At 39.7% G+C, this 20,092-nt stretch overlaps 2 protein-coding genes across 5 annotated transcripts in view; both read left to right on the top strand.

Annotated features, from left to right (window-relative positions):
* The window catches only part of lig (ubiquitin-associated protein-like lingerer), a 498,059-nt gene that overhangs the window by 454,400 nt on the left and 23,567 nt on the right, over positions 1-20,092 (top strand). The gene's annotated exons all lie outside the window — the stretch shown is intronic.
* LOC145312844 (protein sax-3-like) lies at positions 101-6,094 on the top strand. The gene is made up of 8 exons (XM_080152080.1): positions 101-185; positions 1,066-1,119; positions 1,496-1,593; positions 1,996-2,100; positions 2,446-2,545; positions 3,401-3,452; positions 3,990-4,104; positions 5,963-6,094. The coding sequence occupies exons 1-8, from the start codon at positions 159-161 to the stop codon at positions 6,075-6,077; spliced, it is 666 nt and encodes a 221-aa protein (XP_080008206.1). The 5' UTR covers positions 101-158; the 3' UTR covers positions 6,078-6,094.

Genomic DNA, 20,092 nt, shown 5'->3' on the forward strand with positions numbered 1-20,092 from the left:
ATTAAGACATTTTTAAAATTACAGTCACATTGTGCTTGTATATATTCGTTTTATGGATGTTGTCATCCTTGTTTAATGTATAAAGATTACAAATTCATTTAAGGTTGACAGAACCTTTGGTGGGAAGTTTTGATTCAAAAAATTCTTTCCATTACAACATGGAAGAAGATACATCATGGGATAAGGTTAGAAATAAAGAGGATAAATTGATGAAGCCCAATCTGTAACACTTTTGATTCCTGTGAAAAAAAAATGAGGGATTCTCCATCTCTCTTTTAGGGGTTTTCTTTCCCACTTCTCCTCTCATCTCCCTCATTTTTATGACGTCACAGGAATTAAAAGTGGTACAGATTGGGCTTTGTCGGGTAAATTTTTTGGCGTGTCTTTCGTAAAGTTAGTGTTCAGTCAAATGCGCTTGTGAGGTCAAATTGTTCATAATTATGAACATTTCATATATATTCATTTGGTCAAAATTAAGAATAGCTTTACTTTATAAACCCATTTGAATACATGCTAACACATATATTTACGGAAATACTCGAAAAAATACCCTCTTTTTCGGTTTCATTCACCTAAAACCACCACTGGTTAATTCCTGTGCACGCATCTGGTAAACAATTAGAGTAAAACACTAGAGGGAGAAAGGGTTAAATAACTGTATCTCCCCATCGCAACCGCCTTGTGCAACCTTTCTATTTGGTCATTGAAAATCAACCAATGGTGTCGCTTATATTAACACAGCCAAGTAGCAGAAAATAATTTAGAAGCAGACGAAAGAGGTCTTTGAAAAAGGAGGGGAGGTAGTTGTCTGTATATACATCTATACTATAGATCTGTTGGTAAACATAACTTTTCCTGTATGATATAATTGCAAAGAATGTTATAGGAAGAAATTAAAAGATTATAATCTGATAAGTTAAAAATTTTGACAATTATTAATACCTAGACAATAAATAAAGAAGCATATTCAAAAAAATAAGAATAATATAAGCTTAAAACATGATAAGCTTTTGATTTTTTTATTTAATGAAATATGAAATTGATTTTGATAATATTTGTTATCAGGATGTATCTGTTATTTGGGAAAAGGATGGTTCACCATTGCCAGAAACAAACCAGGTAAAATTTATTCTAGTATGGCTTCGAAACCGATTTATATCCGCTGGATTAGAACCGGTTCTGTTCCACAATGGAAAAAAGTATCTAAAAAGATACAAAAAGACATACCTATGATTATTAATTTTTTTAATGATTCCCATATTTATGATTTATTTTCCTATTCGAGAACGACTGTTTTTAATATAATACGATAAATTTAAACTTTTTGAAAGTTATTTGAGACAAAATAGCCATTTAAAAGAAAACAAGATTGAAGTATTGTTAGAAAGTAGAAAATCAGAAACTCGTAACAAAGAGGTTTTATAACTATTATCTTAACCCTTGAAGGACCACTTTAAAAATAAGGTTTAAATTCATTATAAATATGAATTCTTAGGTTCGAAGCTACAGAAGAACAGTTGAGGACTTTGTACTGAGATTTCAAACAGTTGGACATGAAGACATGGGCAACTATTCCTGTATTTTGGTCACAAGGTAAACATTTCAATTTAGTTGTAGAGCCAAAATTAGAATTGTCCTGTTGATTTTAAACTTGGCATGGTTATTCCTGTGGTAATTATGTATGATTTAGAAAGTATAGCAACTCTATAATTGATACCAGAATGTGTGTACGTCCATTTTAAAAATGGTGATTTTTAAACTTTTCGACAAAATAATTTGATATAATTTTGATGTTTATCTGATTTTTAAAATTCTTATTCCTATTACAACAAGGTATAATATTATAAGTAAAGCATCTTTAATATCAAGTCCTAAAATGTAAGTATGTCCTTAATTAATATCCTGTATTTAAGCAGTTTCACAACAATTTTACTTACAATTTTGTTTACATAAGTAGGAGTTTTATCCTTGTTTTAAATAAGTCTTAATATTTAGAGATGGGCAGAGAGTTGGCCGACAGCGAATGCATGTTTCAAGTGCCCCTCCCCCACCCACCTGGGATGCTGGGGGCAGGGGAGTCGAGGATCAATACGTTCTCAGGTAACTTTTTAATGAAAAGGAATACGCAGATTCTATGCTATTTTTATTGGCAGCGCTACTTTATAAGTTTTCTCTTCTCTCTCTCTCTCTCTCTCTCTCTCTCTCTCTCTCTCTCTCTCTCTCTCTCTCTCTCTCTCTCTCTCTCTCTCTCTCTCTCTCCAAGAATAATAAAATCTAAAAAATCATAATACTAATACCAGTAGTGTTAGCACATGAATTCGGCCCCTTGGGGCTAACAAAACTGGTTTTAATCTCCAAATAAAACTGTCTATAATAGTTGTCAAAAAGATTAATTTGTCTTCACTTGTCCTATCACTGTATTCCTAATTAAATGAATCTATTTAGGTGGAGAGGAAGTAGTAAGCTACCAATTATAAATTATGTTCTGGAATTTCTGGAAGTTGACAGTTCAAGAGGTTGGATACCTCTAGTCATTCCTTATCAAGTGAGTGCCTTTGCTGTTCATACAAATATACCACTCAGATCATAATCTACATATTAGAATAAAACAATAAAGAGGTAGGGGGTTAAATAACTGTATGTCTCCTTTCCGAGGACCCTGTGCTGACTTTTAATTGGGTCTTTAAAAATCAACCAATAACGTCGGAAATATTAACCCAGCCAAGTTTTACAAAAGAGCAGAAAGCAATTTTCTAGCAGACGAAAAAGGTCTCAAGGGGGATCCAGGTAGTTGTCTGACATTTATACTATAGATTTATAATCAATCTACAAATCATAGATAATTTAAATAATGTGTTGTTGGTCAACAATTAAGACTTATCGAGTGAAAACCCCCTTTTTTATTATACTGAAAATAATACTTTTGAAAAACTTTTCATATCAAAAAAGTCAAATCAAATATTGCTACTGGTAAAGATTGTTTTGTTTTTAACTGAATTGTATAAACACTGACTAAGTGTACAGTTAAGCACTTCCTAATTTCAAATGCTAAAGATAAATGTTCAAATCAATAATATTAAAAAAAAAATTAATTAAAAAGATCTATGAAAAGTTTATTTCAGGAAGACTATTTATGAAATCTATTAGTGAAGGAAAAAGAAGAGACAGAAAGATATAAATATAGAATAAAAGGACACAAATCGACGTCTAAGGGTTGGAGGACGGGGTAATGAAGTGTTTTCCCACTTTTAAATGATTCACGCGCCATTTTAACGCCCTCAGATAGGAATTCCTCCCTTCCACGTCAAAAAAAAAAGCTTGGACGTCCTTGGACACACAACTGAATCGCTTAAAAATTGTGAAAATATGATAAATAAGCCCATATTTTTTTCTGTTTAAGACATTAAATCAAGAGTACCTGATGCGTGGACTATCCCCTGGACAAGTTTACCAGGAATATGCTCATAGAAATGGATGTACATTGATATACGTGGATATTATGCCAGGGGAAAAATCAGATGGGGCAGGGGCTGGAAGGGGGGAGTCGTTATTTTAGCCCGCTGCGTGTTTCACTTTATTAGAATATATGAAAATCTGGTGTAAGATCCAGATCATATGGGGTAGGGGTGGAAGGGGGGAATCGTTATTGTAGCCCGTGGCGTTTATCACTTAATTAGAGAACATGAAAATCTGGTGTAAGATCCAGATAATATTATATCCACTTTCAAATAAAAGGAGTCCCATCCCAAATAAAAATTGTGTTTTCCAATTTTGTGATACAACCAACGAAAATGAATTTCAAATAATTTCTTCTGTAAACAATGTAGAAATATTATGTTTTTATATATGTCTAAAATTGCAGAATTTGGAATTCTAGTTTCCTGTCAATATAGCCTGATAAAGTGATAGGCTTAGCTCCTTAGATTAAAAAGTGTCCACTAATATCATAAGAAATCTATCTTCCATTTTGTTTAATGTGTGAGCTTATTAGGCTAGGGTTCGATCTCGCACACGCAATGGCCTGTCACCCTACAGTAGAATATTACAATTTGGTACGTTGTCCCCGAGCAAGATGACTAAAGCTACAGAAAAATCCATGGCCAGGTAAAGCTAGATTTATAGAGAAGTTACTCTTAAAGTCTTATGTGCTGGTATATTTGGCTACTCGTGAATTTTATGTAATACAAGTTGCTTCGCCCCTAGCCTCTAGGGGGTTGCGAAAGAGGTAAGAAAAATTGATTAAAACCACCCCAAAACATTTGTAAAACTTATATGAACATCTTATTCGGACCAGGAATTTCCGAGATCTTAAGCTTCAGACAAAAAGCCTTATTACTTTATATAATATAGGATATATGTATGTACACTTGAGAACCGTGGAGTGCCCCCCCCCCCTATTTTTAATTTTAGATAAAAAAAAAATTTTTTTTAATTTTTTGGGGAGGATTTTTCATTTTTTGGGGGGGTTGGGGGTGTCCCACCCCCAAAGAAAATAGTTATAAACCTTCCCGGGACTATGAGAAGCTACCCTGTAAAGGAGAACCCGATCGGTTCAGCGGTTAGTGAGATCCTTCGGTACAGACAGATACACAGACACACATACAAACATCCTGTTACTTTAGTATAAGGATTGTTGTAGCTACGTAACTTACCAACATCCTGTACTTTGTGTATCCAAATTTTTTTTTATATTTTTAATGCACATTTACTGTAATTTAAGTACGTATTATTGTTAAAATGCATTATTTTAAAACGCAAAGGATATTCTATAAAACTTCGTTTTCCTCACTCTGTATGTTTGTTGCGCTTATTTTTTTATATTAGAGGTAGAATATTATTTCTCGTATTTATTCGAATCCGGTGGATAGGAACCGGTTCTCATCCATACGAAAAAACTATATCTAGCATCGTATTATATCCAGCTTTCTACGAATATAAAAATGTACAATCATAAAATTAAAACCAGTTTTTTGGCCGGTGCCTTCGGCACCTCGGGGCTAAAAAAACTGGTTTTAATCTTATAATTGTGCATTTTATATCCGCGGAAAGCTGTTTATAATACGATGCGAGAAATAACTATTTTTTCACCTTGTAATAACCTTTGAAAGGCAGATACAACTTTTGTTCCTTTGGTGGCTGTTAATAAGGGAGGGAGGGGGGGGGAGGATTAATATTTATATATAAATTATATAATAAATTCATATATTTTATTTATATTTTTCTTTTTTTTTTACTTTTCAGAACTTATAGAAGTTTTTGCTCTTGTTTCAAAAATTGAAACACTCATGTTGAATCAATATTGGCAAATTCCCTTCTTTTGAATTTTTAAAGGCCCCTTACCCTCTATAAGAGAAAAATTAATCTTATGATTTTTATTTTAATATTCGTGGATAATTATTTGTAATACGATGCTATATTTGATTTTTCAGTATGTCTAAGAACCAGTTCTAATCCAGCGGATATTAATCGGTTTCGAAGCTTTATTGGAAAAAATGATGCGACTGTGATGTGACCCACTAACAAAATACTGGGCTCTATCCCAATCTTTGCTTAAAGAAATAACCTACTATAAAATGCAATAAATCTTTAATGGAATTTTATATGATAAGGCGAAGCTTTTATTTGTAATTTGGGTTTAAATGTTTGCCGGTGAGAAATGGATTAGCCTCGGATAGCCTTAAGAACGGGATAAAATATGATATCTTATTTGAGTGTACTTATTTCTTAACCAAACCTTGCTTGATGCTTTGCATTGTTATATGGTTATACGACCTTCAGACAACCAATCCTTTGATTGCACGAATTTTGTATAGAACTTCTAACTGCGCATGGTAATGAGGTGCGCCTGTTTTGGGCCAAGTCATCCTCCTACTACTTGTTTTGCGATCTATACATAGCGGCAGTAGGAACTATTTTTTGTGCCACAGTCGTGAGTTAATGTTATTATCATCCTTGTTTTCAGAATGAATCGGAATTCTCTGGGCCAAGTTTATCTTTTCAAGAACTCAAGTCAAGTTTATCATATTCATAAACATTTCTGGATTATTCTAGTATTCCTTTTAACATATCCTAAATAATTATTCATGATTAAGCTTTAATTTTGTATTTTATAAAATAGGGGAAGTATAGATTGTCTTTAATTTTAAGTAAACCTCATTTTAAAGTCTTCATGCAAGTTTAGCTTTTGAAGAATAAAAGTCAAGCTTATGATATGATATAAACATTTCTGGATATTTATTTTTCTTTTTTCATATTTCTTTTACTTTTAAATTATCAAGCCATAATTTAATACTTTTTAAGCTAAGGAAAGATTATTTTGATTTACATTTTAATTTTCATAAAAAAAACGATTTTCATATATTTTCACATTCAGAAAGATTTCTATTATAATTTATTTCTTTTTAAACTTTATTTTCTTAATTGATATTGCTGCGCTACGTATGGTCTTTTTCAATTTTTTTTTTCGTTAAGATTTTATAATATATTAGTAGTATTTTAAATAAATATTTATAATTAATCATATTTTAAATTTTTTATAATTTACATATGATTTGTTGAAAAAGAAAAGACAAACATAAGAAAAAGATCAGTTATTATAACAGCTGATTTTAAAACAATCAATTCTATTAAAAAAAAGTAGAATGTCTGACTGTCTGTGTGTCTCTAAATCTAGAATGATTTTGAATGTTTTTCCCTGCAAAAAATATTTTTGCACTCGAAGCTCATTCACTTTTATAGTAGAAACTGGGTGTGCATTAATTTCTTAATATAATTATAAGACACGACGAGTAGCTATCATATTCGCATAAAACAAGGATGAAAGCATCGTTAAGTAGCGAAGCACTTTATAACATGAAATAGACAAACGGACCAAGTTAAAGAGCATATGCTGAATTATTATTAAAAAGAAGAGTGAGAAACAAAGAGAGAGAGAGAGAGATATGCAAAAAATGAATGTAAATTACGAAAAATTTAAAGAATGAGGTCTATGTCTTTTGAAAAATAACCTACAGACAGACGGACAAAACAATGTATAGACTAGATGGGCTTATATTTTTTTCACTGAAAATTCAGCTCTGCATTTTCAATAGCAGCCAAAGAAATCACATTTCCCCAATAACGTTACGGACAAAGTGAAATATAGAGTAGCTTCGCTACAAATAATTACAATAATTACAAAACGTTATTGTGATGAGAAAGAATAAGAAATGTAAAGGGCAGTTAACACAATATAATTCAAGTATCCAAGGAAGGAAAGATGCCTAGATCAGTGTTGATTTGCTAATGAGATGCACGTGCTGAAATGACTGGACAACCCAGAAACCGTGCCAACCTAATAAATTGTAGTGCAATCATAAATGTGTGTACCACGCTTTTCACCATTGACATCAAGACATTTGGCATCACAGCGAAAAAAATCAATTACCTATGGACCTCATTTTGTTATCTTTTTCCAAAAAACTTAAACTGTATCTTAAAGATATTTAATAAAAAGATTTTAATAGTTATTTATCGCATCACATTATGGACACAATCGGAGCCAAAGGCCAGGACTATTAACTAGTATTAATTCTATGATTTTTGTTTTAATATTCGTTGAACAACATTGTCTGTGATACCATGCTATGCATGATTTTTCAGTACAGCTGAAAACTTGTTCTAATCCAGCGGATAATTAATCGGTTTCGAAGCCATACTAGAAAATGTTTTATTTTCATGAATGACAATTTTTGATATCATGATAGAATATCTTTATTACTTTATGTGACATGATGTGTGTATGTGTGTGTGTGTGGGTGTGGGTATGTGTGTTGTGTGTGTTTGTGTGTGGGTGTCGGTGTGTGTAAGTGTGTGTGTGTCGGCAATAGTAAAACGATATTTGGCCCCAAAAGTGTGCAGTTATTGCAAATATATTTGTTGTTATTCGCAACATATATCATGCAATATATTTTATACCATAATTATACAGATTTGTTCTAAATGGATTTTGATCTATTTTATCTTCAGAAGCGAAGATACTTTGCAATTATATGTAGATGTCTAGATGTATTGCTTTGGACTGTTAGCTGGTTCACGTCATAAAAGTGCATACTAAAGGAGTTTTGCACACTTTAAAAGTATGATAATAGGGTTTTGATACAGTAAAATTGTAATCCAACATAGGAATCTGAAGAAGCAGAATATAGTGTCGCCAATATAAGTGGTCAAATGTACTAACGTTTGGCCGATTGACGTCTTATTCCTTTATAATATGACTCCAATCGGATTAGTTATAGGGCAAACGTTGGAACATTGGTACGCTTTTTTGGAGATACTATAAGATAAAATTTAACTAATATCAAAATTTTTTAATCAATATAGTTATCTTAGGCTAAATTGTCGTTCTTTAATAATTTGTTGCTAACATGATAAATATGATCCTTGTTGCACTTGATAAGATGAAAGAAAAATTTCTGAAATGAAATATCATCTAAATTTCACTGTAACCTACCTAGCAACATCAATGTCCAATGATTTTATAACTAATCTACAGCCCATTCTCCGTCCTAATTCTTTTCACATACTAAGCTAAAGCAGACTCTTAGTCACCTAAGAATTAAAAGGTAACTAAGTTGTTGACCATTGTCCTATCCCTGATAAACATAATAACATTATATACATATGATAAAGTAACAGGATGTGTGTGTGTGTGTGTGCCTGTCTATAACAAGGGATATCGCTAACAACTGAACCAATATGTTTCTCCTTTACAATGTAGCTTCTCATATAGAAATGACTCTGAAATTTCTTAAATGCATTTCTGTATCACACGCTTTTCTAAGTTCAAAAGAACATAAATTTGTGAAATATATAACTGTGGTATTCGGCAACCGTGAGCCATGTCTATGGCACCCCTGATCTGGGGTTCGGTGGAGGGTCAATGGCCCTCCCCCGAGTCCTGGGGAAGGGGTCTAGTGACCCCCTCCCTACGCTTAGAATTAATGATTTGAATCTGTCATGTTTATTATGGTTAACTGTATTCTTAATTCTCCCCCACCCTGTCCAGGGATGGGGGAATCATTATTGCCCAAACTGACCATTGTATATGTATTATTTATGCTTTCATGTTATGATTATTTATTCCTATCCATGTAATTATTGTTTGTTGTATATAGCTTCAGTATCTCTTAACCCTTCAATAAAGTGACAACTGAAAATAGATGTTGATCATTATCTAGTGAAAGCTAGAGAAGCGTAGCTTCTCTATAGTAAGGTGTCCACGTCTGTCACACTGCCGTAATCTAATTGAACTCCGGTGTCTGCCATTTATCCTCGGCGGATACCACAACTTTGGTGACAGCTGTGTGAGATTACGGCGAACCACAAGTGTAGAGCAGACGCGCATCTGAGGCTAAGGTACTCCCAGCAGTGAATCTGGCAAAACTGACGCAAGCAACCTGAATTACCCACCCTGGACAGCAAAGTTTAACTCTGCATCCGGCAGTTGTGGAAGCGAAACAGCGAAATCTGACGAATAACCGCGAGCAGCGCTGATATCTAACGGAGAATTGAGCGCCAAAAGGGCTGAAACAGGCCTGCGGACCGGCTGAAACAAGCCAAATACGTGTAGACGGCTGAAAATAGGCCAACTTTACTGCAAGAAATAGCAGGATCCGAACCAGCGGCGCTAGCAGGACGGGACATTCCCTGCCGCCATCAGCCGGATTTGGATCAGCGGCGCTAGCAGGACGGGACATTCCCTGCCGCCGATAGGCTGAAACATGCCACATAGCTGCAAGCTGCGAGCTAACATACGGGTGTAGTGCACCAGAACAGAGAAAAACTACGTCAACCCCGAGTATCCTGAGAAGCTACAACGCAGCCACCCATCTAGAAAACAGATATTATATCACATTTGCAGGGATTACCACCCTAGTGTGATGGCCAAACAATAGATTTATGAGCAAAGCTTGGCAAACAAATTGTTGTGTTGTGATAAATCTAAGAATAGAACAGGCTTGGATTACTGTGTATTGTGATAACAGCTAAAAATAGAACAGAGTTGGTCAACAAATCTGTTATGCAATTGTGATAAGGACAAAAAATAGAAGCTAGATGTAATATAATCAAAACAATCTCAAGCCCACAGCACAACAACAATACACCCCTTATTCCAAGGGAAGGGGAGGGGCCCCTCTCCATTGAAGGCAAATACAATCAGGGTGATATAACAGATAAGCCTAAGATTAAGAAGAAAAGGCCCTATTACACCAGCACACAGTTACCCCCCTCCCTCACAGGGGGAACGGACGGAGTTACCCCCGTCCCCTCACGCGCTTCCCCCTTCCTACCCACACTAGACTAAGTCCGTCTGTAGTGTGGAGCTAGCGATCGGATACACAGAGCGCCATTCACGGGTAGCGCAACAGAGTGCGGAAAATATCATAAATCCAACGGACAAAGCGGACCAATGAGAGAGCGAGCTGAGGGGTGAGAGCGCGTTTTCCCCGTGTGCGCGGATTTGACGGCGCGAACGCGCGTTACAAGGACAGAAGATTCCACGCACACACACACACACACACTCTCACACCAGAGCGGAGCTACTCCATAGCATTTAACAGGGGTAGTTTTAGCAAATAAAGAATTGCAAGTTTCTTTCCTCCTAGCTCTAGTGTGATAAGGGAAAACCCAATCAGTTCCTGACAGCAGTTCAGACCCTCAACATCTATCTACCTCAACACCTAACTATTGATAAGTACAGCTAAGTTATATCTTTGCAACTAAACTCCCAACCTAGTGATACAAACAGTGTTGGCTGTTAGGCTAGGAAGCCTCAAGTGACAAACCATTCATTGTAGTACTGTATAACTTTGTGCCCGCCGTTTCACCGTTGACCCAATGGACCAGCATCAAGTCCCAGGAGGTGACCAAGCCCCAGGATGGCTCCAGGATGACCCTCAGCCGGCCCCAGCCGAGTACCGCAAGCTGATGCTGAGCAATCTGCCGGAGTTTAGAGGGCCGCCCAAGCAATCCTGGTCGGCACATATCCGCCGACTTGAGATGTCATGGGCGGCTTACCGCGTGCCACCTCATGATTCCCTCAACCGCCGCAACGCCCTACTACTGTCATTGGTAGGGCAAGCGGCGGAAATGGCGTCCCATCTGTTTGGCGAGGCAGGCCAAGCCTTGACCTACGAACAGGTCAAGACAGAGTGTGAATTGCTATTTCGCCCTGCTTTTGAATCCCAAACGCTTAAACAAGCGTTTAGGGATTACAAGCAACACTCGACAGAACCTATACAAGCGTACATATCAACTAAGTGCGCCTTGTATAGGGACGCCTACAACCATGAGGATCTTGAGTTGTTGGTGGACGAATTAAATCGTGGAATTCGTAACGCCAATGTAAAACGCCTCATGATGAACCATGAAATTGCGAGTGTACCTGAGTACACTCGTAAGGCCATGTTCACCGTGACCATGGTTACTAAGCAGCTGAAGGAAGGTGTGTGCTTAGTGGACTCGACCGACGGGCTGACTGGATCTGCCTGCATCCAGTTGCCCCAATATGACGAGTCGGAGCCAATGGAGATTGGCTCCTTGGCTCCGGGTCTCCACCAGATGGGGAAGGTCGCTCCAGATGACAAGGTTCCAGGCCGCTGCTACCGCTGCCAGGGGAGAGGCCACCGAGCTCGAGACTGTCCAACGCCTGTGGAAGTTAGCCTAGAGGAGAGGCGCACCCAGCCACGCCGTGACCGTTCTGCCAAGTGTGAGCGTTGCCACTATGACGGTCACACGGCGGCCGATTGTAGAGCTGACTGGGCCCAGGTAGCCAGCCGCAGGCGCACCGCCGACAAGGGTGCCCCTCCAGGGAAGCCCAGCAGAGTGGCCCATATGGAAGGGAGCGCGCCCCCAGCACCACCACCGCAAGCAGCCGCCCCCAGAGCTGCGGACCGAGCCGATGGGATGCCGCAGTTCGGGACTGTCCCAGCTAGGATCAACGTACTGGGCGGCGCGGCTGAACCCAACCGGGTTGGCCTAGGCTTCAGTCTTAACCATCTGGGGCCAGAGCTGATACAGCCCACCAACATAGCCGAGCCAGAGGTGCTGAGGCCCCAGCCTTTCAGCCTCAACATGATGGAACCTGCCCGACTGAGCCTACCCAGCAAGAGTGGAGGGGCGCTGCCCAGCGTCCCTGAGACGGTGTATGGGGAGGCCCTGGCAGCCGCTGAACGAGAGAGGCAGGAGGTGCTAGCCAGCACCTCTGCATCGATGTATGGGACGCCACCCGGCGTCGCCACCTGGGATGATGGGGGGGTGCTATCCAGCGCCTCCCACCTGGTGCCTGGGGCGACAACCGTCGCCGCCACCGAGATACCTGGATCCTGGAACGAGCCAGCCTCCAACCTGATGTCTGGGGCGACAACCGTCGCCGCCACCGAGAGACCTGAGTCCTGGAACGAGCCAGCGGTCCCAGAGGAAGGGGTGACACCCGTCACCCCCAGCCAGCCAGCGCCACCAGTCTGCAGGGAGAGCCCAGCTACATGCCAGCCAGCGCCACCAGCCTGCAGGGAGAGTCCAGCTACATGCCATCCAGAGCCCTCTACCAGCCAAGGGAACCCAGCTGCTCACCATCAGGATAAGTTGAATTTGTTAAATGTGTTGTATCCAAAATATTGTAAACACCCAGCCTTGCCTGTGCCCCCTGCACCTGAGGCTGGGGAGATTGAAATTTGGGAAAATAAGGACTTGCCTGTGCCACATGCACCTGAGTTCCTAGGGCAGGGGAGGGCATTGAGTAAGGGCGAGCCTGTGCCACATGCACTTCAGCCCCATGCCACTGGGCATGCCTTGGACCAGGGAAGGGAGCACTTAGGGCTAGGGGAGCCGACACCCAGGCAAGTGCCAGTCGCTTGCCAGTCTGTCATTGGGGAGGGTATCGGGGTGCCTCGGCCGCATACAGATAACGCTCAATGGAAATTTGTATCTAGCCAGGAGCAGCCCAGCCATGTCCAGCCCCAAGAAGCAGCCGTGACCAGAGCCGGAGATCCCCAGCCGCGTGTACGAGGAAGATGGTTACCTGGAAGCCTCTCCCATTGGTGGATGGTCCTGTGGGGCCTCCTGCTGGCAGCCGTGTGGCCTACAACCAGCTACGTCCTGGTGGGGTGGGACTGTGCCAACCCCACCCATGTCACGTCTTACAATAAAGAAAAGATGTGTGACACGGAGCCCCTACACCAGGAGGTGCCCCTGGGCCATGAAATACACGTCCTGCAGCAAGTCAAGGTGAGGGAAACCACTGGGTTCAGCTGTCAGCTCACCGTGTCCCAGTGGACATTCAGGTGTGGGGTATGGGGTCACCTCAAGGTGACCTCGGTCCCCACCCTCATGAGGCCAACCAAGATAGACCCAGAAGCGTGCCGAGACCTGGCCAGGAACCGAGTATACACGTTGCCAGGCAAGACCCAGCCACTGACGTTCCAGCTGAACCACCCCCTGTTCTTCACCATCGACATGGTGGGCGCCCTCGTCAACAGCCCCGAGGGGGTGGGTTGCGAGGGGGAGGACGTCCACTTTGAGGGCCAGCTATACCGCAATGAATTAGTGCTCCAGGAGCGGCGGCTGCTGGTCAAGGAGGAGACCTATGTGGTGGAGGATGGACGGGTGGAGTCCCAGTCTGACCACCTGACCCTCGAGTGTCCCCATTCTGAGCTGTCCTGTATCACTGGGGAAGCAACCTACGTGTGGGACCACCTGGGAAGAGATTGCCCCTTGAGGCTGATCCGCAGCCTCCAGCCCAGCCTGGTGAGGGATGCATATCTGGTTGACCATCAGGCCCAGTTTTTCATCAACATGACCAACCCCACCTCAATTGTGAACTGCGACTTCGAGGCCCATGCCACCAACCATCCAGCGTTGTTCGTGGCAGCTGACCCAGCCGCGGCTGCGCTGCCCAGAGTGTCGGCCAGGGATGTTGACGTTCCCCTTCAAGCACAGATCCATGCAGGTTATATTGGGTTTACCCTGGAAACGCGCATGAAAAGCACTGCAGCGGAAGAAGTAGCGGCCAACTGCTGGAAGCTCCAGCAACTAGATCCGGCCCACCCGGTGCGTGTCCAGGGGAGCACGTTCTCGGTACTGAGGGGAGACATCCTGCTGCAGCTGACCTGCCAAAGGCACAAGTATGTTGTCCGCGAACACAAGGAGTGTTGGGACAAAGTGCCAGTGGAGCCCACAGGTTTTGTAGACGCTGTGACACGGGTATACAGTGAGCACGCCACCAAGATTCCCTGCTCCTCCACCTACCCCCTGACTGTGCATGCGGAGGAAGGCTGGATAGAGTTAACCCCTGCTCCCAAGAAGAGGCCACCCCCGCTGGATACGCCTAAGCAGTTGTTGACAGAACCCTTAGATGACTTCAGTTCAGGTGGTTTGTATTCGCAGGCTGAGTTGAACGACTGGCAACAACTGCTGGCGTTCCCAGCATACAAGAGTGCCATGCTGACCGGCCTATCCTATGGCTCCTGCGTTCAGCAAGGCAGCTGTTCGGCCACAGGAGACCATGGGATAGTGTCCTACAACATTGACCGACTGGCGGAGGAAGGAGAGGCAGCCCTGGATGTCTGGGCAGGATTTAGACAAGCCATCCACGAGTGGGGAGATGGCGCCGCCATACTGTGCTTGCTGTTGCTGATCCTCAAACTGCTGGGGGACCTAACCATCATTTCTCTGGCAGCAGCACAAGGAGGAGTCCGGGCAGCCCTGAATGCGATATCACAAGTGTTCCTGTACCATCCAGCTATATATAGGAAAGCGCTGGCTAGAGCCAGGCTCAACCATGCCAAGTCCCGGGACTTTTCAGTGGACTGGGATGCCATTCCCATCGGCAGGGAAGCAGCCGAGGAAATGGTGTCTATGAAATCAACTGACAGCGGGCATGACCGCCCAGGTAGGCCAGGACCGCCCTCTGGCCGACCCCGCGGCCCCTCAGGAGGACAGGCCGCTGCTCAGACAATCAACCTGGCAGCCAGTGCCCCAGCCGCTGCCAACAACAACCCGCAGGTCCCACTGCTGACCGTTCCAGCAACCACTGTGCCACCAGCAAACCTGATACCTGCCGGCGCTGACCAACGTATCCAACCCAAGTCAGCCTCTGCCTTCTATCCCACACTGGGAGCCCATCAACCCTAAGAAGATACTCACCACTAGGATTCCATTGAATCATTATCGTTTGTATATATTTTAGCCCTAAGGAGCGGGCCGAAGGCCTCAACCACTGTCGGAAGTCTGATAGGGAAACCACCTCCCAGCCTTCCGAGGGGAGAGTTGTGGTATTCGGCAACCGTGAGCCATGTCTATGGCACCCCTGATCTGGGGTTCGGTGGAGGGTCAATGGCCCTCCCCCGAGTCCTGGGGAAGGGGTCTAGTGACCCCCTCCCTACGCTTAGAATTAATGATTTGAATCTGTCATGTTTATTATGGTTAACTGTATTCTTAATTCTCCCCCACCCTGTCCAGGGATGGGGGAATCATTATTGCCCAAACTGACCATTGTATATGTATTATTTATGCTTTCATGTTATGATTATTTATTCCTATCCATGTAATTATTGTTTGTTGTATATAGCTTCAGTATCTCTTAACCCTTCAATAAAGTGACAACTGAAAATAGATGTTGATCATTATCTAGTGAAAGCTAGAGAAGCGTAGCTTCTCTATAGTAAGGTGTCCACGTCTGTCACACTGCCGTAATCTAATTGAACTCCGGTGTCTGCCATTTATCATCGGCGGATACCACATAACAATTCTTCAATGATACAATTTGTTGTTCTATATCCTTAAATAAAAAAAATATTTAAGTTCAATTTAGATTTTGGACACAACTGTAATTGTCCTTGCAATTTTGAATAATAAATTTCTAAAAGTATTATTGCAATAATGTAAAACATATGACAAAATATATTTTATATTAGTTTGCCCAACTACTATGTAAAGTGAAATAGTATATTCCATCCTATTAGAACTAAAAGCACAAGAAATTAAAAACTTGATTAGGAGTGTTGATTATCCATGTATAAAAGTTTCTCTGTCTGTGTGTACAGATAAATCTCGCTAACCGCTGAACCGATATAATCTCCTTTACTTTGTAGCTAGCTTTTCATAGATTCTGGGAAGGTTTACAACTATTTTAGGAAAGGGTCGAATCTGACCCTTCCATACTAAAGTGCGCCCAAAGCCGCAAGTAAAGAATAAAACCTTAGTCAATTTGCATAGCATAGCAAACGATTTTAGCCCGCATGGAAAACTTTTATTTTTGAACCTACTCCATATCCTCTATCGATATTAACATGTATAAGGAGGGTATTTAAGACCTGCTCTCCCCTTATGGTTTTTATCCCTTTAGTGGAATTATGTACAAGACATTTGTCATTTTTCCTTTCCTCGAAAATCATATGGAAATTCTAAGAAAAGGACAGAAAATATATATTTTTAATGGTTGGTCCAACTGCATATAAACTCAAATTGCATCGATTCAACTTTTAGTTCAGATTTAACCAAAGTAGATCAAGAATAGTAGGAAAATTTGAAAGTGACCATATAGCACCAAAATAAAAATAACTGTTTAATTAGTTGAAATGTATACTATTAAAAGTGCTAATAGGAAAAAAATAGATTTAGTTGTTTGTTTTTTTCTTGAAAGAAGCAAAACAATCAGAAACTTGTAGAACTCTAGCTCAAACAGGAGTTCGTTTTCCATTTGCCCGAGGTTTTCCTGAGAAAACTAACTATCCCATATGAAACATTTATATATTAAAGGATTGTCGACAGTAAAAGAAAGTGTATCAAAGTTCTGACACTCTACAAGAAATATTTTTCGTTTGTCCTTCCTTCTGATCTTAGAGCTTTGCCTCCTTGTTTTTAATATGAATGTTTCACACAATTATAGAACCTAAATTCATTATTCATGTATAATTACGAGATTTAATGATTGAAGAACAGATGCGCCGCTTAAAATTCTTTCTATTTACTTGAATCTAAACAATTTGATTCTTGCCCTAGCTAACCTGAGAAAAGTTTTGTCAAGCTTCTCAAAGTTATTCGGATGTATAAGTTTTGTTTTTGTCAAAATATCTGTCGCGCCTCTTACAACCTTTGGGGTAGAATCCCTTTTAATCTACAGTGTTCTCTCCTTCCCCACTTTATATCAACTTATGTATAAGATTATTTTGCTGATGTTTCATAAACATAAATGTTAGTCATGTCTTAATTAAGTAAAGCGATTACGAATTAGTAATAGAATACACTGTATCCTTATATAAAAGTTACAGGATCTGTCTGTCTGTACAATGTAGCTTCAAGTAGGTTCTGGTAAGGTTTTTAACTATTTTGGGGGTGAGTACCCAAAAAGTTATCCAATATAAAAACAAAATTTTCTTAAATTTTTCTTATGGAACTCATATAAAAATACGGGATGTTCAACATCCCTCCCTCCCCCTCAAGTGGCCCTAGAGGCCTCTTGGGGGTGAAATCGCAAGTATTTCGATAATACGATTAGTAGAGCCATCTAGGGCTTAAAAAATGTTGTAGGAGTGCCCCCTCATAAGACTTTTTCCAGACACCAAACTAATTTTGAAGAAAAAAAGGGAGGAGGGGGTCAAGAAATATGTTTAATCGAAAACACCAAGGATTTTAACAAACTTTCCCATCCATTCTAGTCCTACTCATGCACCGTGTTATTTTTTAGTAGCCAGAAAAATACAAACGATTTATTAAGATGCAAAAATCATGTCATTTAAACTTAACTTGGAATAAATTTAATTGTATAGCTTATAATTAAAGATCAATATAAATGTCAGAGATAATAAATTGTTCTACATTTTATTCCTAACCTTTGCAGTTTTTAACACTTTCTGTTTTTTACATTTTTATTTCACTATATAGTCATCAAAAGTGTAACAGAAAGGACAATATCTATTTATCTACAAGATTAGTTTTTTTCCTGAAACTAATATCTTTTTGAAAAAAAGGAAAAAGAGATTATTGTCTTTTCATTTAGAGAAATACAAACTCTGCCAAACGTTAGAATTTGAAATCGAATGAAAAAGGCCTGAAAACTTCTGCCTTAAATCTTCATATTATTTTATCATATCTTTTACAAAGATCTCCTAAAATTAATGCATAAGGAATACGACAATTAATCAGGCAGTTTTTTGTGAAAGCTGAACCATGGATTATTTTCAAGGTCTAATTTTTAGCAAAAACAGAGCATGGTTGTGAAAAAATGATTAAAGAACACAGTGCGTTCGAAGGTGCTTTGACTTTTGTGTCAGAACCTAAATTGGGACATGTGCAGCCGATTTTGAGAAAATTAGATTTGAAAATTTCAAGTTCAATTTTCATCCCCTAGGAGTTACCGCATAATTATGACAAGAAAAGCACAGATTACCTATTTATTTAAAATTTTGAACAAGTTTGCTTATACAAAGTTCTTCATAAAACCACTCCTGAAGTGAGTTGATTCATGGCCATTTTTATCAGTTGCTTTGCTAAGGTCACGGAAATTCAGACCTAATTAAATCATATATAGAGAGGTTTTATGAAAGACTTCATAAAAGCAAACTTGTTCAAAATTTTTAATAAATATTTTTTTAATTCAAATATCTTGGGATATCTGATTAACTTTACTATTGCAGAAAGCCAACTCATTTATTGCACCATCGTTATCTGAAAGTCTTAACATAAAAATGCAATGAGTCGCACTAATTTCTTTACTAAGGTATTCCTCCTAATCTCAACTATCTATCTTACGCATCATGAAATCCGGCAACCATGTTTCTCTGTATGATTGAGCCTCTTGTGTGGATTTGTGTGTGAGTGGCCTCACGGTTGGTTTGTCTGTGGCCTCCACTATTCTTCAGTGTGTTTGTGTAAGGGAATGTGTGAGTGTGATGGAGTGTGAGAGTATGTGTGTGTGTGAGTAAGGGATACTACAGCTTTATGTCAGAATCTCAGCTGATTTTGCAAACCTATTTGTTTTCTATCATAGGTATTAACTTTGTTATTCTTTAAATGTTACTTCAATGTAAAAAATAAAGATTTTGTAATGTCTATGTAAAATAGACATGAAGGTTAGAATGCTTTGTTGTTTCCATAAAACGAACACAGAACTCCCCTTCCCTCTTATCTTAAAGTAAATTGAAAATAAGAGTGCAGTGGGGGTTAGTATTTTTTTTTTTATTTATTCAGGCCAGGATATATTTTGTACTGGGTAGCCCCACAGGGGCTTAAAAAAAGTATATTATCCCCCCCCCCCTTATTAAATTTTTTTCTTCAAAAACAAGGGAATTGTGGACTTTAGTGCTTGATAGGCAAATTATTCTAAGCTATTACAAGTTATAGGACAATTCATTTCAACTTTTAAGTATTTGTGCCTAACTCTCCTTATAAAATACTAAAGGGTTGACGTTCTTTATTTTTGAAGTACTGATAATTCACTTTACTTAACTCTTTCAGTTTATTATATTTAGCTTCAAACAGCTTCTTTTTTTTTATCATCCCATATATATCATAACATTAAACTTTTTCAGATGCAAAAATGTCAAACAGACATCCAAATGCGCGGCCTGATGGTTTTGGGGCTCACATCACAAAGAATCAGAAGGCTACAATAAAGGTTTGTTTATAGAGAGGGTCAATTATCTTTATCTAATTGCAACTTTTTTTTTATATTTTTGTAGATTTTTCTGGGGAGGGTGGTTGTACCCTCCCTAAAAATAGTTATAAACCTTCCCGAGACCTACGAGAAGCTACCCTGTTAAGCAAAACCCGATCGGTTCAATGGTTAGTGAGATCCTTCAGTATAAACAAACAGACAGACAAACACACATCCTGTTACTTTATTATAAGGATGTATGTTGAATAGTGGTTTTATAGAATAATTTGAAATGTAGAGACAAGTTTGACTAAAGAATCGAACCTTACGTCATGGGGAGGTGATAGGTTAGAGTCTCAACCTAAACTGTGTCATAACAAAAGACGTTAAAAGTTGTTAATCTCAATTGCACTCAATGAATAGTAATATGGGGGAATATCTTGCCCAAAAACAGGTGCA

The sequence above is a fragment of the Acartia tonsa genome, chromosome 2 (assembly GCF_053477335.1).
Source record: "Acartia tonsa isolate MP-2025a chromosome 2, ASM5347733v1, whole genome shotgun sequence".
Taxonomy (NCBI): Eukaryota; Metazoa; Arthropoda; class Copepoda; order Calanoida; family Acartiidae; genus Acartia; species Acartia tonsa.

Coding starts and splice junctions, on each gene's coding strand:
- LOC145312844 (XM_080152080.1), top strand. CDS start 159: ATGGAAGAAGATACATCATGGGATAAG. Junction 2,101..2,445: donor GAGGATCAATACGTTCTCAG/GTAACTTTTTAA, acceptor GAATCTATTTAG/GTGGAGAGGAAGTAGTAAGC. Junction 4,105..5,962: donor ACAGAAAAATCCATGGCCAG/GTAAAGCTAGAT, acceptor CCTTGTTTTCAG/AATGAATCGGAATTCTCTGG.